This window comes from Chrysemys picta, chromosome 6, assembly GCF_011386835.1.
Source record: "Chrysemys picta bellii isolate R12L10 chromosome 6, ASM1138683v2, whole genome shotgun sequence".
NCBI classification, from domain to species: domain Eukaryota; kingdom Metazoa; phylum Chordata; order Testudines; family Emydidae; genus Chrysemys; species Chrysemys picta.
Window position 1 is genome coordinate 48,897,346 of NC_088796.1, and position 19,964 is coordinate 48,917,309.

Consider the following 19,964-nt stretch of genomic DNA (forward strand, 5'->3'; position numbering starts at 1 on the left):
GGAGGAAGAGCAGCGTGGCCAGAAGTGGAGAGAGACTGGCCCCACCTCTTCCCTTCGGGCTCTGCTGCCTCTCCTTGCTCCCTCTGCTGGGGGGAGGGGCAGTGTCCCACCTCTCCCCCTCTATACCAGTTCATAAGGCAACCCCCTTCTCTGGTGCTTCCCTTTTTTACTAAAAAAATTCAGCTTATGAACGAGTATATACGGTATGTTAGTAGAATCGCATAGAATTTCCTCTGAAGGTAACAGGCCCCAGAGACCACTGGATAATTCTAGTGGAATATATTTACATACAGTATTTGGTAAGACACAAATCTGTGTGGGAAGTAATAATAATAAAAAAAAAAAACCTTACCCTGTGATGTTAGAATTCTTGTTGCAAAAAACAAACAAACAAACAAACAAAAAAACATAAATGCATTTGAAGAGACTCGGGCATTGTCTATGTTGTTTTTTTGCATCAGAAGAGCAATACCAACATAAGTGTACCAGTGAAAACTCTTATAGATGTTTTGCACCAGTGTAAAAAGTGATTTTATTGTTACAATTTACCTTGGTGCAAGTCTTTTTTATACCAGTGTATCTATACTATTGTTAATTATTATTGTATTACTGTAGTGCCCAGGAGCCTTAGTCGTGGACCAGGACTCCATTATATTAGGATTTTGCACCAACATAATTAGATAATTGTTTCTACACCGGTGCAAAAAAGCCCTAAAAACTCAATATGCAGACAAATTGGGAGCTGATGCAGCTTCAACTAAACTGGACAGTGCTCTCCAGTGCTACCCATCCAGTTAGCAATTATTTTAATTTAAAGATAACATTTAATCACATATGAATACACCTCTTACAAAATGAATCAGGGATTCTCAAATAGTGACCTATTAAGGGAATTCATTGTCATCCCTACTTTGAACTGTGAGATTTCAATATTTTCTGTTAGACTCAAAGATTTTAATATAGTTTTTATTGGGTTTATGAATATTATTCACTATACAAAGCATTCTATTGTGTATTTATTTTGTTCAGTTATGAATTAGTTCTTAGTCCAAACTCCAGAACTAAGAAGAGTGCCACAAAAAGTAACTAATAATGAAACAGACAGAAACTGAATATGCAGAGGATTATAAAATAGTAATTGTTTCCCTGCCCCCAAGATAAACGGAGCTCATTGAATGGATAAATAAGTGTTTGTAAATAAATAGAAATACTAATTTAATATAGTTGTTTTCACTATTTACATAGTGAATGTTTAACAGTTTACAGCAACACCTATTTGTCTGTCTGTTTGAAGTAGAGACAATGTGTAACTGTTGATAGTGGGGGGGCACTTGACTGCCCCATGCTTCACCTCTGCTGCCCACCCAAAGGTCCTTTGCATGCTCCCCTACTTGTTGCCTTCTTCCCCAGCTCCCCCTCTCGCTGTCCCCTCCCCTCTTTGCCCCTTCGCCCCCCAGCCCCGCTGCTCCTCCATAAACCTCTAGCAGGGCATGTCCTCCTCCCGGCACCGTGCGGAGAACCAGCCCCTGGCAAGAGCACTAAGCACATCTGCAGCTTGGCCAGCGGGCTCCTTCCTTCCCTGCTGACTGTGGCTGGGCTGGCGCCCAGGAAAGCCCTTCCGCAGAAGAAGCCGAGCTCCATAGGTGCTGCCTCCGTGGGTGCTCCGGAGCCTGAGCACCCACCAGCAGCCAAGCTCCCCTCACCCTCCAGCCCCCCACCGAGCATGCCGCACCCCCACTCCTCCTCCTACCTCCCAGCGTTTCCCACCTGGCCTCTGCCAAACAGGTGTTTGGCGGCATTAGCACGCTCGGGGGAGGGAGGGGAGAGTGGGAACATGGCGCGCTATGGGGAGGAGGCAGGGCTTTGGTGGGGATTTGGGGAAGGAGTTGGAATGGGGCAGGGAGGGGGCAGAGTTGGGGTTTGGACTTTGGGGAAGGGATTGGAATGGGGATGGGGAAAGGGCGAGAAAAGGCAGGGCTGGGGCGGGGCCTCATGGAAGGGGTAGAGTCAGGGGGGCAGGGGCAGAGGTGGGGGTTGAGCACCCATGGCAAAGAGGGAAGTTGGCGCCTATGCCAAGCTCTGCGTATGCCAAAGCCGCCTGGAGCTCCACACAGCGCCAGACGGGGGAGCCTCTCCACCCCCCAGATAAGTGCTGGAGTTGGAGGAGAAGCGATTTCCAGCTTGTTCCTGCTCCGAACTCCACAGGAGCCCCCCAGGCAGGGGCTTAGAGCCCTCTTTGCCCCTCTGCCGTCCTGCTAGGCCCAGGCCCTAGGGACTGTGGGGCTGCTCCATCCCCTAGGCTTTGTGCCCCAGGCAGCAGCCACATAGAATCATAGAATCATAGAATATCAGAGTTGGAAGGGACCTCAAGAGGTCATCTAGTCCAACCCCCTGCTCAAAGCAGGACCAATTCCCAGCTAAATCATCCCAGCCAGGGCTTTGTCAAGCTGGGCCTTAAAAACCTCCAAGGAAGGAGACTCCACCACCTCCCTAGGTAACGCATTCCAGTGTTTCACCACCCTCCTAGTGAAATAGTTTTTCCTGATATCCAACCTGGACCTCCCCCACTGCAACTTGAGACCATTGCTCCTTGTTCTGTCATCTGCCACCACTGAGAACAGCCGAGCTCCATCCTCTTTGGAACCCCCCTTCAGGTAGTTGAAGGCTGCTATCAAATCCCCCCTCATTCTTCTCTTCTGGAGACTAAACAATCCCAGTTCCCTCAGCCTCTCCTCATAAGTCATGTGCTCCAGACCTCCAGACATGCAGAAGGAGCCCTCTTCTGAAGCCCCTGTAGAGCCCTGCACCCATGGCTGGTTCAGGGAAGGTGGGGATGGATCTGCTGGTTCCCACCCCCAACCCAGCTCCCCACTGCTGGACACCAGGAACAGCCCTGCCCCACCTGCTACCACTGCCTACTCCTATGGCCCTGCCCAGTCCCAGTGTGCTGCCCATCTGGATGGTCCCTCCCTGGAGAGCCCTGGGACTCAGCTGCTCCTGCTGAGTCCACTGGACTGCGATGGCTCCACCTTGCAAGCCCCCCATTGCTGGTGGATGCTTAATAGAAAGCAGAAATCAGGGGGAGGGGGGCAGACATGACCCCACATGCCCACCCCACACATAGCCTCTGCTTTGAAGTGTGTGACAGAGGCAGAGCTGTGATTATTATATGAGGAAATCCATCTTTTGCACCCACTGATGTGGGTGAGCAAAGGGAAGAGCTGCATGTGTACCTTAAGGATCCAATATGCATCATTTCAATGTGGAATTGTGTACACTATATAAATTAGCAGGGCACAGGGATTTTATACAAAGTGTGTTGTCAGTAGCAAGCTGGAATATGTTTTCTTCCAGGTATTGATAAAAATGTTAAATAGCATAAAGCCAAGAACTGATCCCTGCAGGGCCCCATTAGAAACATACCTGTTCAATGATGATTCCCCATTTACAATTACAAACGTGAGAGCAGTCTAAGCATTTATTTTTCACATACACTCCAAGTAGACTAATTGTGGTTAGTATCAGGTATAGCTGTAGTGAACGGTGGAGGCAGTAGTTAGCTCTGCATGGCCGAGGTGTGTTTGCAAGATCTGTGGATTACTTTGAGGTGTGAGATAAAGCTGCGATTGTGATAGGAGGATCTATGTTTTGCACCCTCTCGTCTGTGAGAAAAGGGAAGAGGTGCATGTGTACCTTCCAGATGAAGTATGCATCATTTCTATGAAAAATTATTTAGGTTTTGTCAAGGCATAGAGCTTTTATTACAAAGGATACTGTCAGTAGTGAGGAGGAATATAAGAAGATTCTAATGCTTTAATGATGGTTAAGTGAAAGTGTAGGTTGAGATAGTATCCTGTGAGTAATGGTACATCTACATTTGAGCTAGGAGGTGTGATTCCAAGCTCATGTAGACATACTGCACTAATTCTGCTCAAGCTAACATACTAAAACAGTGGTTCTCAACTTCATTGCACCACAACCCCCTTCTGACAATGAAAATTACTACACGACCCCAGGATGGGGGACTGAAGCCTGAGCCCACTTGAGCTCTGCCGCCCCGGGCAGAGGGACCAAAACCAAAGCCCAAGGGCTTCAGCCCCAGGCAGGGGGGCCTGTAACCTAATCCCCGCCACCCAGGGCTGAAGCCCTCAGGCTTCGGCTTTGGCCCCAGGTGGTGGAGCTTGGGTTTCAACTTCGGGCCTGGGCAGTGGAACTTCAGCTTTGGGCCCAGGCCCCAGGAAGTCTAACGCCAGTCCTGGCGACCTAAGTTCCCTGTAAGCTGCGCGGCCGCATAGCAGCCTATTTAGCACTGCGCAGGCACACAGGGAACCCGCCCAGGGACCGGCTGAGGAAGGGGCGCCCCTCCCCTGGCCCCAACCTAGCCCAGCCCCCTTGCAGCGGCCAGGGCACCTCTCTGTCAACCCCAACTCTGCTGCGGCCCAGCCTTGCCACGGCTGGGGCAGCCCAGCCCAGCCCCAGGCACGCCCGGAGCGGCGCGGCGCAGCCCCAGGCCCAAACCCAGCCCTGGCCCAGACCTGCTGGGGCCGGGGAAGGGACACCTATCCTGCAGCCCCAACCCCAGAGCTTTCGCAGGGAGAGAGAGCTTGGGGGAGTCCTCTCTCCCTGCCATAGCCCCGGAGCACCCTCCTGTACCCTAAACCCCTCATCCCCGACCCCACCTCAGAGCCAGCATGCCCAGCCAGAGCGCTCACACCCCTGCACCTCAACCCCCAGCCCCAGCCCTGAGCTCCTCATCCCTGGCCCCACCCCAGAGCCCGCACCCCCAGCCTGAGCCCTCACACCCCTGCACCCCAAGCCTCTGCCCCAGCCCTGAGCCCCTTCCCACACTCTGAACTCCTTGGCCCCACCCCCACCACATTAATTTTGTTATGTGCACTGATATGAAGGTGATGTGTCACACATCACCTCCATATCGGTGCACATAACAAAATTCATTCCACACATGGGTGGGAAAAATTAGAGGGAACACTGCTGGCAACCCCATTAAAATGGGTTCACAACCCACTTTGGGGTCTCAACCCACAGTTTGAGAACCACTGCACTAAAAATAGCAGCGCAGCCAGGGTAGCATGGGCAGCAGCTCAGACATGCTACTCGAGTACAAACCTGCCTGGATCCCCTAGATACGTACTTGGATGGCTGCCTGAGCTGTTGCCCATACTACCCTAGCTGTGTTTCTATTTTTATCATGCTAGTTCAAGTGGAGCTAGAGCAGGTCCATCTGCATGAGCCGGGAATCACACCTCCCAACTCAAATGTAGACATACCCTCAGGATGAGGGAGCAATAAAAGACTGTAAAATGGTTCTTAAATTGTACATGTTTGGTAGTTTTTCTGGGCAGTTGGCTAAGTGTGTGAGTGTATGCGAGGATATGAAGCCTCCCAAATCTTATAGTGCCAAGGGCCAGCATGAGTACGTGCTATATACCTAGTCAGGCATTATTGGCAGAGGGAAGGTGGTGTGGGCAACATTTTTTCTCCCCGAACCCTTAGATAGAATCCTGTAGGTGAGAGTGAATGGGTTGTAAAAGGATGTGAAGAGTTTGTACATTTCAGCAACTGTGGGACTTGCAGAATAAAGGTATGTATGTTAATAGGGTGTATGGAGCATTGCTGAAAGACGGAAGAGTTAAGGTTGTACTGGCAACCTTAGCTGCGCATTTCCTGCTTTTCAGAATTTTGAGTTTTGCTCAATTCAGCATTCTGCAAGGGAACAACATACCACCAAGCAACCATGACTCTGTGATAATGTAGCTTTTTGCCATTGAATTTCCTAGGGTCTTTTGTTTAACAGAAAAGATATGTTGTTGGTAGGAGTTAGTAGTCATTTAGACAGTTGTACATATCACATTCTTCAAATTGCATACTGAGCCAGGCGCCTTCCCCTTCTCATAACACACACACACACCCCTACCCACCCAAGCTGGGCCCCACCAGCCCTGTTTAGGCACATCTTCCCAGCCATGCATGAATGCATGCCCCCTCCAACCTGGCCCCTCCCCACAACTGAACCCAGGCCTCCCCACCATAAGCAGGGAATGCATCTTCCTAAAGTCTTCACTCCCTTGTACACAAATCATTCTGTTGCTGTTACTTCCCCCCTCCTATAACCCGACTCACATGCAGTGCCTGGAAGGAAGGATAACTATATTACAGTGGAATGGTGTTCCTGGCTGTTTCACAATGATTGGAGGGTGAAGTTTGCGGCTGGGCTGGCAAGAGAAATTCACAGACAGGGATTCTGTTCCAGAATACTGACAATTATATGTTTGAGACAGAGATCCTCTAACCTCTGTCCAGTAAATGCACCCCATCTCTGAGAAACACTGAGGTGTCAGAGTTTGTAATGTTTCTATGCCATAAAGTATACATTTTCTGGTCAGGCATGAACGCTCCAGTTTCCTAACTAATGTTCCTCCAACACTTATTCATAGCTTTCATGCAGTGTTGCGGTGCACTTGCAGAGCTAGGGCTGCAGTGTAGCTGAGGTGCAGGAAAGCTGGGGTGCACAGTCATTAGCACCTCTCAGTTTAACAGTACAAGGCATCAGAAGGAAACTGTTGTTTGTTTTTTGGGGGGGAGCCTGTAACTCAGGAACCCCTTGGTCAAATGACCCCAAATTTAGATCACTAACACTTCCCTACACTCCCAGGAGGCACACCAAATTTTAAAGAAATCTGACTAAGTATGTCCATTTTAGAGAACTTAGAGGTCCACCTATAAACAGATGTCATCATGCAACCTTAAGTATAGTGGTGCTCCCACACCATTATAATATGGTCTCATTGTTTCCCTGTGCTATTTTTTCTGTCTGTCTGTATCTGCTTGCTGTCTCTTGTCTTATACTTAAATTGTAAGCTCTTTGGGACAGGAACTGTCTTTTTGTTATATAACTGTACAGTGCCTAATACAAAGGGCCCTGATCTGGGCTCCTCGGTGCTACCACAATACAAATAATAACAGGAAAAAGTAACAGATTCTGGAAAGATTTGGACCATTATCTGTGTAAGATTAGTCTCAAGCTACATTGTTTCTTAGGAAAGCAGAACTTTCAGTAAGTTGTGCACCTCTGAGCCTGGAAAGACAAGGTAAGAATCCTAGAAGCTAAAACCTAGAAAGGTAATGTACTAAGTACCAGCATTCTCTATAGTGTGCAAAAATCTATTAGTCATAAGTTACTCCATTTTGAAGTGTCCAACCACAGACATATTAAAATTTTCAGTTTGCAGAAATTTCTGATCCCCCTCCCCTGAAAATCATACCTCATTTCTGGTGTCTAGTGATTTGTAAGTACCTCAGTTAGGAGATGCCAAATTTGAGATATCTTAAATAGGGTCTGATTTTCAGAGGGAGTGTGGGCAACACTTTTTGAAAATGAGAAATTTAAAGGTTGAGCAATTCAAAATCAAACATCTTAAAAATCACTAGTCATTTGAAAAATCTTAGCCACGTGTTTTGGGGTTTTTTAAAATGTAAAAAAAAAGTAGGCAATTAATCGCAGTTAACTCACGATTAACTCAAAAAAATAAACTGTGATTAAAAAAATTAATCACGATTAATCGCACTGGTAACAATAGAATACCAATTGAAATTATTAAATATTTGTGGATGTTTTTCTACAATTTCAAATATATTGATTTCTATTAAAACACAGAATACAAAGTGTACAGTGCTCACTTTATATTATTATTTTTGATTACAAATATTTGCACTGTAAAAATGATAAACAAAAGAAATAGGATTTTTCAATTCACCTCATACAAGTACTGAAGTGCAATCTCTTTACTGTGAAAGTGTAACTTACAAATGTAGATTTTTTTTGTTACATAACTGCACTCAAAAACAAAACAATGTAAAACTTTAGAGCCTACAAATCCACTCAGTCCTACTTCTTGTTCAGCCAATTGCTAAGACAAACAAGTTTGTTTACATTTACGGGAGATACTGCTGACTGTTTCTTATTTATAATGTCACCTGAAAGTGAGAACAGGTGTTTGCATGGCACTTTTGTAGCCGGCATTGCAAGGTATTTACGTGCCAGATATGCTAAACATTCATATGCTAAACATTCATATGCCCCTTCATGCTTTGGCCACCATTCCAGAGGACATGCTTCCATGCTGATGATGCTCTTTAAAAAAATAATGTGTTAATTAAATTTGTGACTGAACTCCTTGGGGGAAAATTGTATCTCTCCTGTTCTGTTTTACCCACATTCTGCCATATATTTCATGTTAAAGCAGTCTCGATGATGACCCAGCACATGTTCGTTTTAAGAACACTTTCACAGCAGATTTGACAAAACACAAAGAAGGTACCAATGTGAGACTTCTAAGGATAGATACAGCACTTGACCCAAGGTTTAAGAATCTGAAGTACCTTCCAAAATCTGAGAGGGACGAGGGGTGGAGCATGCTTTCAGATGTCATAAAAGAGCAACACTCCATGCGGAAACTACAGAACCCGAACCACCAAAAAAGAAAATCAATCTTCTGCTGGTGGCATCTGACTCAATGATGAAAATGAACATTCGTCAGTCCACTCTGCTTTGGATTGTTATAGAGTATAACCCGTCATCAGCATGGATGCATATATTCTGGAATGGTGGTTGAGGCATGAAAGGACATATGAATCTTTAGCGCATTTGGCACGTATATATCTTGCGATGCCGGCTACAACAGTTCCATGGAACGCCTGTTCTCACTTTCAGGTGACATGGTAAACAAGACGTGGGCAGCATTATCTCCTGCAAATTGTAACCAAACTTGTTTGTCTTAGCAATTGGCTGACATAGGACTGAGTGAACTTGTAGGTTCTAAAGTTTTACATTGTTTCATTTTTGAATGCAGTTATTTTTTGTACATAAGTCTACATTTGTAAGTTCAACTTTCATTATAAAGGGATTGCACTATGGTACTTGTATTAAGTGAATTGAAATATACTATTTCTTTTGTTTTTTACAGTGCAAATATTTGTAATCAAAAATAAATATAAAGTGAACACAGTACACTTCGTATTCTGTGTTGTAATTGAAATCAATATATTTGAAAATGTAAAAAAAATCTAAAAATATTTAAATATATGATATTCTATTATTAAGAATGTGATTAATCATGATTAATTTTTTTAATCGCTTGACAGCCCTAAAAAAAAGCATTATATTCTAAAGCCATCCCTGTTGCCTATAACCCTTGTGCTTAGTCTTAATGTCATGTAAAATCTGATGTTTAATAGAAAGAATACAAATAAATACATTGTTAAAGTAATTTTAAAAACGTATGTATTCTACTACTCCTTTAGAATGTCAAGTGTTTTTTTGACTTCTCTTCATCCCTAGGTTTCAATGACTCAGCTGTGATGTTGATAACCTATGCTGAGAAACTATTGTGTTGGGGGATCTGGCCCCAACACCACAGTCCACCAACAAAGTTAAAACAAGATTTGGTCACACAGTGTTGATAAGAGCAAAGTGTGTTTTTAATCATTTCCCCAAAATATCAAGCTCAAGACTTAATGCAGAGTTCATTCTGCATTACAAAACGAAATTAGGTTAATACCATGTCAAGGGACTACTGTATTATAACCAGACTTCTTTCATATAGCAGTGTCTAAAATGTACATGGGACTTAGAAGGTAAAAGCTATACTTTTACTCCACTAAGAGGACACTTCAGGTGCCTTTATTCCATTCTGCCTAGCTGCAGATTCAACAAGACAAATGACAGCAATTAATTTATTTATACAACTTCACAACCAAAAGTGCTATGAATTTTATCCTCAAATTAAATCTCATATTCTGGACACTCCAATAAAGTTAATTGCATTGAATTTATTAAGTTTTCCAAGTCCACTGATCTATATTTCCTCTGTACATGATATATAACATTTTTGTAGCTTCTCTGAACAGATATTTTTAAGAGGCATTTCAGAACTCAATATGGCACAATGTTACAAATTTTTCCAGTTACATCTGACAGTTGCCTGTTAGGTATAATATTATAATGGTTCCCAAGCTTTTTCATACAGTGGACCATATCTGAAAACAGAGATCCTCTTGTTCACCACCACCCTCTCAACTCTACAACTTTCCTGTGGCACCTGATCTAGTGCTTGGTTTCACAAAAAGAGCATCAAAAAGATTAAATGAACAAACAAAGTAGCCATACAGATTAACTTGATACAATGCAATGCATATGGTTATGTTTTGCATCTTCTACTTGTTAAATTCCTTCTCCCTGCAATTTGTAGAGATTTACATTAGTATCAAATCTGCCTAAATATGATTTGTGATGGCAGCAGCTCTGCAGACCACCAGTAGTCTAGAGATCACATTTTAGAACCATTAATATAGCATAAATCCACTAGCTCAGAAAATATATTCCTTAAAATCTGCAATTCAGAATGTACATTCTGAATGTTCAATTCTACATCATAGGTAGAAAGAATGCAATGACAGTAGATATTACCATGTGCAAAGTGCTACAAAATTGGGATGACCACTTACTAACAGGAGACAGCACCACGAGAGTAATAGTAATAAAATAAAAATACTTGGCATTTATAGAGTGCTTTTTATCCATAGATTTCCATAAGATTTACAAGGGAGGATAAGTTTTGTGTACCTATTTTACAGATAAAAATACAAAGGTAATGAGAGGCAAAGTGACTTTGCCCAATGCACAATAGTAAGTCAGTAACCAAGGTGGAAATATGGTAGAGATCGGGGTGAGATTCTGTGCTGCAACTCTGAGACACACAGCAAAGAACTGACAGCCCAGGAGAGGGGGAAGGGAGAATGTGGTGCTAGTATAGCTTTTTCACCTTTATGCCCTCCCGACCTTGGGCTGCTCCAGGAGTTGGAGAGGCCATCAATTTAACTTAGACAACCCTGGGGGCCTATATAAATTACTACAACCTTTTTGAGTTTGGCCTGTGGGTTGCAGTGGTAGTTAGAATCTTAGCAGGGCTGCATGTGTGGCCCCAGCCCTCAACATATTCCTCCCACTGCACAACCTTGTCCCACCCTACGCCTTCAGGAGGGTCCTCAGAAGGCAGTCTTATTGCTGTCTTCCACAGTGTCTTTAGGGGGGGAATCCTCCCACAAATTGAACTGAGGCTTTTACAGACCTGCAACATTGTTCCGGCCCTTTTACCAAGTAGAAAGGGGCCTATGCAGGGGTAAGGATCTCATCCCAGGTCTCCTAAATCTCAGTCTGGTAGGGTTACCATACGTCCGGATTTTCCCGGACATGTCCGGCTTTTTGGGGCTCAAATCCCCGTCCAGGGGGAAATCCCAAAAAGCCGGACATGTCCGGGAAAATAGGGAGGGAGGGAGGGCTCGGTGGTGCTCGGCCGGGGCCTCTGGGGCTTGGATCGGCGGTGCGGGGCCGACGGTGCTCGGCAGGAGCTGGGGTGTGGGGCCGGTGCCGGTGCGGTGTTGGGGTCGCAGGGCCAGGGGCACGGTGCCAGGCCGGGAGCCGGGGGCGCGGTGCCGGGCCGGGAACCGGGGGCGCGGTGCCGGGCCGGGCCAGGAGCCGGGGTCGCGGGGCCGGGCCAGGGGCCAGGCCGGGCCAGGAGCCGGGGTCGCGGGGCCGGGCCGGGAGCCGGAGTCGCGGTGCCGGGCCGGGAGCCAGTGCCCCAGGGCCCGAGCCAAGCCGGGCGGGAGACGCCAGGGCCAGAGCCTCTTGTCCTGGGCCGGCCAGCCGGCCGCCGAAGGGAGCCGCTCGGCCAGGAGGGCCGGACTGAGCCGCGCCGCACCCCGCCCCAGCTTACCTGCTGCTTCCCTGTTTCAGGCTTCCCGCGAACATTTGATTCGCGGGAAGCAGGGGAGGGGGAGGAGCAGGGGGCGGAGCGTTCAGGGGAGGGGCAGAGTTGGGGCGGGGGTGAGGGCGGGGAAGGGGCGGGGGTGAGGGCGGGGAAGGGGCGGGGTGTCCTCCTTTTTAAAAACTAAAAGATGGTAACCCTAAGTCTGGTGCTCTAATGTAATATTTGTTTTTATGTTTATACTTATAAAAGTATTCCCAAACAAGGAAACTTTTTATGGCACTACATATTCTGTTTAGTTTTTTCCTGTCTTCCAAGTACACTGGACTGATTTAGTTGGGGATTGGTCCTGCTTTGAGCAGGGGGTTGGACTAAATGACCTCCTGAGGTCCCTTCCAACCCTGATATTCTATGATTCTATGACTCCAGCTGTAGAACACATTAACAGAAAATGTAACGGTTGATCTCAACCTTGGCTGAGTGCAAGATTCACCTCTTTAATGAGGCCTTCCCTTAGTATTGGCATCTTCCCAGAACCAACCTACAATATGAGAGATTAGAGGGGAGAAAGTAGAAAGTACAAAGGAAAGAAAGAAAGAAAGAAGGAAGCAAAACAAAAAAACAAACACCTAATCATCCACATCGCAAATAAGGGAGGTTGACCACATTGTGCAATAATTAATTGTTGTTCATTACTTAAATACCAGGGCAATAGGTGTTTTAGTTACTACGGAACTACTGTAATCAATGGAATGGGCAGATCTTAATACCATCTTCCACTGCAGCATAAACGAATTTATACAATGGTTTGAAATGTATACTATAATCATATATTGTGGAAATTTAGTAAGGTTAACGCATTTCATGATACAGACACTGCATAGTGTCCTCAAAGCAATCATAAATATATACACACTGGAGGTCATGGAACAATTGATAAATTAAACAGTAATAAATCACCAGGACCAGATGGTATGCACTCAAGAGTTCTGAAGGAACTCAAATATAAAATTGCAGAAATACTAATTGTGATATGTAAACTATCACTTAAATCAGTCTTCATACCAGATGACTGGAAGATAGATAGCATAATGCCAATTTTTATAAAATGCTCCAGAGGCAACCCTGGCAATTACAGACTGGTAAGCCTAACTTCAGTACCAGGCAAATTGTTTGAAACTGTAGTATAAAACAGAATTCTCAGACACAAAGAGGAACACGATTTGTTGGGAAAGAGTTAACAGGGCATTTGTAAAGGGAAATCATGACTTACCAATCTATTAGAATTCTTTGAAGGTGCCAGCAAATATGTGGACAAGGGTGATCCAGTGGATATAGTGTACTTGGACCTTCAGAAAGTCTTTGACAAGGTCCCACACTAAAGGCTCTTATGCAAAGTACACAGTCATGGGATAAGAGGGAAGGTCCTCTCATGGATCAGTAACTGGTTAAAAGACAGGAAACAAAGGGTGGGAATAAATAGCCAGTTTTCACTGTGGAGAGAAGTAAACAGCAGGATCCCCCAGAGATCTGTACTGGGATCAGTGCTGTTCAACATATTCATAAATGATCTCGAAAAAGGGGTAAACAGGGAGGTGCCAAAGTTTGTAGGTGATAAGAAATTACTCAACACAGTTAAGTCCAAAGCAGACTGCAAAGAGTTACAAAGGGATCTCACAAACTGGGTGACTGGGCAACAAAATGGCAGATGAGATTAAATATTGATAAAAGCAAAGTAATGCACATTGGAAAACATAATCCCTCTATATACAAAATGATGGGGGTCTAAATTAGTTGTTACCACTCACGAAAGGGATCTTAGAATCATTGTGGATAATTCTCTGAAAACATGCGCTCAATGTGCAGAAGCAGGAAAAAAGCTAATAGAATGTTAGGAACTCTTAAGAAAGGCATAGATAAGAAGACAGAAAAAATCATAACGTCACAGTATAAAGCCAAGATACACCCGCATCTTGACTACTGTGTGTAGTTCTGGTCACCCCATCTCAAAAAAGATACATTAGAATTGGAAAAGGTACAGAGAAGGACAACAAAATAATTAGGGTTATGGAACAGATTCCATACGAGGAGAGATTAAAAAGATTGGACTGTTCAACTTGGAAAAGAGATGACTAAAGGTGCTATGATAGAGGTCTATAAAATCATGAACAGTGTGGAGAAAGTGAATAAGGAAGAGTTATTTATCCCTTCACATAACACAAGAACCAGGGGTCATCCCATCAAATTCATAGGCAGCAGGTTTAAAACAAAACATATGGAAGTTCTTCACACAATGCACTAGAAATCTGTGGAACTCGTTGCCAGGGATGTGAAGGCCAAAAGAATAACTGGGTTCAAAAGAGAATTAGGTAAGTTCACGGAGGACAGATCCATCAATGGTTACTAGCTCAGACAGTCAGGGATGCAACATCATGCAACTGATGTCCCTAAGTCTCCAACTGCCAGATGCTGGGACTGGATGAGAGGGGATGTATCACTCAATAATTATCCTGTTCTGTTCATTCCCTCTGAAGCATCTGGCATCGGTCACTGTTAGAAGACAGAACACTGGGCTGGCTGGACTATTGGTTTGATCCAGTATGGCCATTCTTATTTTCATATGCGCTACACAGCGATAACTAATTTATATTTAATATGTCAATATGGTAAATAGAGATCACTAATACATTCAAAATAACTCTCTCCTCTCAGTTTGATTATTACAAATATTTTTTCCTGTGGCCTCCTGAAGTCCCAGCTTTCCAGATTGCAGTATTTTCAAAATACTGATGATGACTAGTTTCTCCACACATAAAAAGAAGTGCAATCACATCACCCTCATACTAAAGTTACTCATTTGGGTCTCCATTTATTTTGAGAGACAGTTCAAACCTCCTCTTTTTGTTAACTACTGTTTATGGACATCCTTCAGCCATTCAGACCTTCATCCTTTATGCTGATCTCATATTCTGTAACCCAATGGGATTCACTGGAGTCACTCCTGATTTCCACTAGTGTACCTTAGGGCTTGTCTACACCAGACAGTTGCACCGGTTTAACTCAAATCTATTTAAAAATCAGTTTGGTTAAATGGGTGCAAAGCCCTGTGTAGACATAGTCATTTCAGTTTAAAAGTAGTTTATGTGAGTGAGTAAGGATTTGACTTAAGCTAAATGATAGAAGCCACTCTTACACCTAAATAAGGCCTGCTCAACATAGCTACGATGCTCAGGGGTGTGAAAAATCTAACCTAACTCCCCAGTGTAAAAGTAGCTAGATGAACAGAAGAATGTTTCTGTTCTGTTGACCTAGCTACCATTGCTAGATGAGGTGGTGATCCTACAGCGACAGAAAACCTCCTTCTATCACTGTAGGCTGCATCTACACTACAGGGTAATGCCAGAACAGTTACACCACAGCTATGCCACTATAGACCTGGCCTCAGTAGGTCTATACAGGGATTTGCTCTTGTTTAACTGGTTTGGTTTAAAAAAACGTACCTTTAGTAAAACTACTGCAAGTTTGTTTGTAAACAGTCTTTGACGCGAATCAGATCTCATGTCTACCATTGGCTCCTTAGTCTCTTCTTACCATCTCACCACCATTTGTACAAGGGCCTTCTTTCCAGATCCTGATACTGGAACAGTCTTTCTGCATTTCTTCCCCTCGTCATCTCCCATCTATTTTCTAATCTCAGCCAAAAAAAGTTTTGCTTTGACCTCTCAGTTTTTCTTTCTCCTTTTGTATTTAATTTTGATTACCGGTAAATTATTTAGCTTGTAAAATCTTCAGGGCAGGCCCCTGGTCTTCCATTGTATACAGTGCTGTACACATTTCAACCTTATAAGGTAATTTACAATAGTTTGTATGAAATATGCTATACATAACTAAACTGTGTAATAGGGAAATAGTTTAACAGTAAGCTTCCATATTATACTCAAACAAAATGCACTTTTATTTAAAGGTTTTTAATTGTATGCCATGTGTCAGATTTGAAAATACAAAATCTAGACTCAGCCTCAGCTTCAGAATCATCCACTCTATAGTAGGCTACATATTTATTTCAACAATTTGTTAATTAACTGATAACACTGACACTGAGGCTGGTTAGTAAAAAAGAATGCATTCTTTTGATGGCTAGAAATTAGCTCTATCAGTTTACTTCTCTACCCTCATTAAAATATGCCATTTTCTACTTGTTTGTGAGGCTAAATAGGTCAATAAGATATTTCATGCACAATACTCAAGATTTCCCACACCACTACCATAAGACAGCGGAAAGAATTTTTAGATGTATTTTAATTTTACCTGCCCAGACAGCCTGCAAGAGTGGATTAATTTAATAAATAATCACCTCCACGGGGATAGGAGTGACAAGACAGAGTTACAGCAAAATTCTTCCTTCAGATGCAATAATTGGGCTCCCAGGCCTTGTCTACACCTAACTTTAAATATCTATATTTTAAATCCCCATTGTTGCATTACCACTGGTAAAGCCCCATTGATGATAGTGCTAACAAAGGGGTAGGCAACCTATGGCATGTGTGCCGAAGGCGGCACATGAGCTGATTTTCAGTGGCACTCACACTGTCCAGGTCCTGGCCACCAGTCTGGGGGGGCTCTGCATTTTAATTTAATTTTAAATGAAGCTTCTTAAACATTTTAAAAACCTTATTTACTTTACAAATAACAATAGTTTAGTTATTTATTATAGACTTATAGAGAGAGACCTTCCAAAAAACGTTAAAATGTATTAACTGGCACGCGAAACCTTAAATTAGAGTGAATAAATGAAGACTCGGCACACCACTTCTGAAAGATTGCCGACCCCTGTCATTTGTACCATCCTGTTGTCTAGATCTTCAGCACCTGCACTACATTAGTGCAGCTGCACCCATGGGAGATTTTAAAGTAAAAGCTCACTGCAGACAGAGTGACAAGGATTTTGGCTTCCACTGCAGCCCCTGTACACCAGCTCTGGAAGGATTTCCCAGTGGTGCAGAGCAAATGGGCTTATGTCACCTCTCCTTGTAGTCCTGGCATTGGGGTGCACCAGAGGCATGACTGGGAAGGCACAGATATGGGAAAGGTGGAAACATGGCCAAATTGCACAGCACTCAAGCTATTCAGGGCTGCTGGACAGCTCCATAGGGAGGCACAGCAGCTGGCTACAAGTTAGCACTGTCCCTGGGGTTACTCTAATTTATACCAGGGACCACTAAGGTCCCCAGCTTCCTCCTGAATCTGGGAGGTGCCAAGATACCATAAAGTCACTTTCCCTCAGGCTACCCCAAGCAAAATTCAGCTGCAGCCCCGATTCAGGACTGGAGTTGGAAGTCATTGAGAACTCTGCATATATGTGATGGTAGAATTTGTTCTTAAATCAATATTCATGCCAGCCACAACTTCTGTACTTAAAGATTAAAAACATTACTTTCTAACCCATTTCACATGCTCATAATTTTCCAAATAATTAACTTTTGTGTTTAAATATTTTTGAGTTTTGTCTGACTACTGATTAATTTTGGGGAAAAGATGGGCACATTCTCCAGCCATTTTATAAACAAAAAATAATTACAAGAGCATAGTTTGCTCCCGTTGTAAAAAAATATGACCCTCTTTCCACCCATTCTCCCAGTCATAACTCAAAAACAGCTGATTGTCAACATTTCAAATATGGCATGCAAAAAGGATTTTCATGAACAGAACAAATATTGCCAATTTTTTTAAACTGTGGTTAAAACACTGGTCAAGGGCTCTGGGTTTAATTCCCAGTTCTGCCACAGGCTCCTTATGTGTCCTTGGGCACTAAATAATATATGTGAAGTGCTCAAATGCTATGGAGATAAGCACTGGATAAAAAATTAAATAGGCAAAGTTATAAGGAAGAATTGCAGTGGAAAATTCCTTAAACTGCTACCTGCTCACTTAGATAATATACAGTCCATATGTGTACACAGATGTACAGCATTTTGGTTACAATTTTCCAACTCCACTCCTGAAACTGGAGATTGCAAATTCGATTGAGAGAAAGAGAGAATAATATCTTCAGAGCAAGGAAGAGCTGTAGAGATTACAAATGGAGCAAGCCACTTAGTACCAAACCTAAAAGCCTACCAGCCCTCAGTATTTCCACTGCTCCATTAGCGCAAAGGATTTACAAGTCCCAACAGTTAAGCCTGCTGAATATATAAGCCATATCAGTGCTGGACTTTTCTGCCTCTCTTAGCTTTTCTTTAAAGGAAAAAAACCACACAACCAAATCTATAGAGCGGGAGGACACAGAGACCCACGATGAAGGGAGCAAGGCAAAAAAAAATATGGTAAAGTTTATGTTACAGAGGAAACTTTCATTTCTTGACTGTGTAGCTTACGCGTGAAGCCTGGGTATTGTATTAACCTGAGCTACAGCCTCGCGATGGCTGGTACTTAGCACACAACCCCAGCCCTTAAGGGCCCCCAGCCTCCGGGAGCAAAGACACGGGCAGTGCATCACTGTCGTTAAGCAGCGCGGTGACTGGAACCCAAAGCCGGGGGGAGGGCAGAGCGCGGGACTAGACATGCCCAGCTCCCCGCCCCCCGCCTTGGGGGCGCTAGGGCCACTCACCCTTTAGGCCCGGAGGAGGAAGCATCCCGGGGTGTCTGCACTGCCGCCGCCCTTATCCCCGCAAGCAGGCGATGACGGCTTGGGGGCGATGCCCCCGCCCGCCCCTCGCGGCGCTCAGACACCTACCCACCATCCCAGAGCCCGGCGGCAGGGGAGTGGCGAGGGACGGGAGCGGCCCGTCCTCTCCCGCTGCGTCTCAGCGCCCGACAAGAAAACGCGACTCCGTCCCCTGAAATGGCTGAACAAAGGGAACCTGGCTTCGCCGCCACCACCCATCCCATTGGTCGGGGGGCGGGATTGGGGCGGGGCCTGGCACGACGGGGGCTCCACATCCCTGTAACCCTGGCAACGGTGGCTCCAGCTGGGACATGTGGCCTGGTGTGTGCTGGAGACAACAGTGGAATGGCTGCCCCGCCCCAATCCCATACCCTTACCCCAGCTTCTGCCCCCATCCCTCAGAGTCACAAACAGACACAGCCAACTCTCCTTTCTCCCAGCCACTGCCCCGCACAGTCACACACACACAGCCCATGCCCCTTGCTCCCGCCACCTGCAGTCACACACACACACACACCCCACTCCCAGACTTACCAAATCCACGAAAAAAACGCAGAAATTCGGCTTGTTTTTAGCTTAATTGACTTGTGAGTTGCTTGTTAGCTAGTTTTTAGCTTGTTGCAGCTTGTTGCTTCTTTCTTTCTTTCTTTGATCTGCTCCCGGCAAGCAGGGGCAAGTCGTGGAGAGAGTCAGGGGTGGACAGTGGGCCCACCACAGTCCCAGACTGCATGCTGGGGGGAATCTAGTCATATAGTGTTGGGGTTCTTAAGGATTGGCTTGTTTTTGCCTTGTTTTGAAATGGGATTAGCTTGATTTTTGGCTTATTGTGAAAGTCAGGGTGCTTATTTACCCCGTGAAAGCTGGCAACTGTGCCCACTCCCCTCTCTCCCAGCCATTGCCCCCTGCACCATCACACACACACCACACAGCCCACTCCCCTCTCTCCCAACCATTGCCCCCTGCACCATCACACACAGCCCACTCCCCTCACTCCCAGCTCCAGCCCCCTGCACAGTCACACACACAAAGCCCACTCCCCTGTCTCCCAGCCAGTATCTCCCCTCAGAGAATCACAGTATTGCCAACCCCAAGTGTTAAAAAATCATGAATCAGGCCCCCAGAATCCTGATATTTAAAAGAAAATCAGTTTGGGGTACTTTTTATTTGCCTTCTGGTTTCTGAGTCTTTAGGAGACACTTGGCTCATGTTTTCTACGTGATCATGAGAGCTAGATGATTTTTAAAGCTGAGATTCTCACATAGTCACTTGCCTCCAAGAGTTGAGGCTTTAAGATTGTGAAAGTCTTGATAAAATCAGGAGAATTGACAACACTGCGTCCTTACACAAAGTCCCCTCTACTAGACAATGTCACCCCACGCCCCTTGAGTCCCACCTACAAACAGTCCTCCTCTCTCAGCCACTGTCCTCATCAGAAGCGCTCACACACACACACTTTTCCCTTCTCTCCCAGCCACTGATCCCCTTAAGGGTCTCCCACACAGAGCTTCCTTTTCTTC

The 19,964-nt window shown here is 44.9% G+C and overlaps 1 protein-coding gene across 11 annotated transcripts in view; it reads right to left on the reverse strand.

Moving 5' to 3' along the window:
• The window catches only part of TNPO1 (transportin 1), a 157,555-nt gene extending 138,888 nt beyond the window's left edge, over nt 1–18,667 (reverse strand). For 6 of the 11 annotated variants that reach the window (XR_010602193.1, XR_010602194.1, XR_010602192.1 and 3 more), the window contains exon 1: nt 18,517–18,667. Coding sequence is in view for 3 of the 11 variants with exons in the window: in XM_005288230.5 (XP_005288287.2) it covers nt 18,517–18,666 (150 nt within the window). In the remaining 8 variants the exon portion in view is untranslated. Of the gene's footprint in view, nt 1–13,056; nt 13,228–18,390 lie in introns of all 11 variants that reach the window. The other 5 variants (XM_065599104.1, XM_065599100.1, XM_065599103.1 and 2 more) reach the window with 4 other exon arrangements.
• Nucleotides 18,668–19,964: the final 1,297 nt, after the last annotated feature.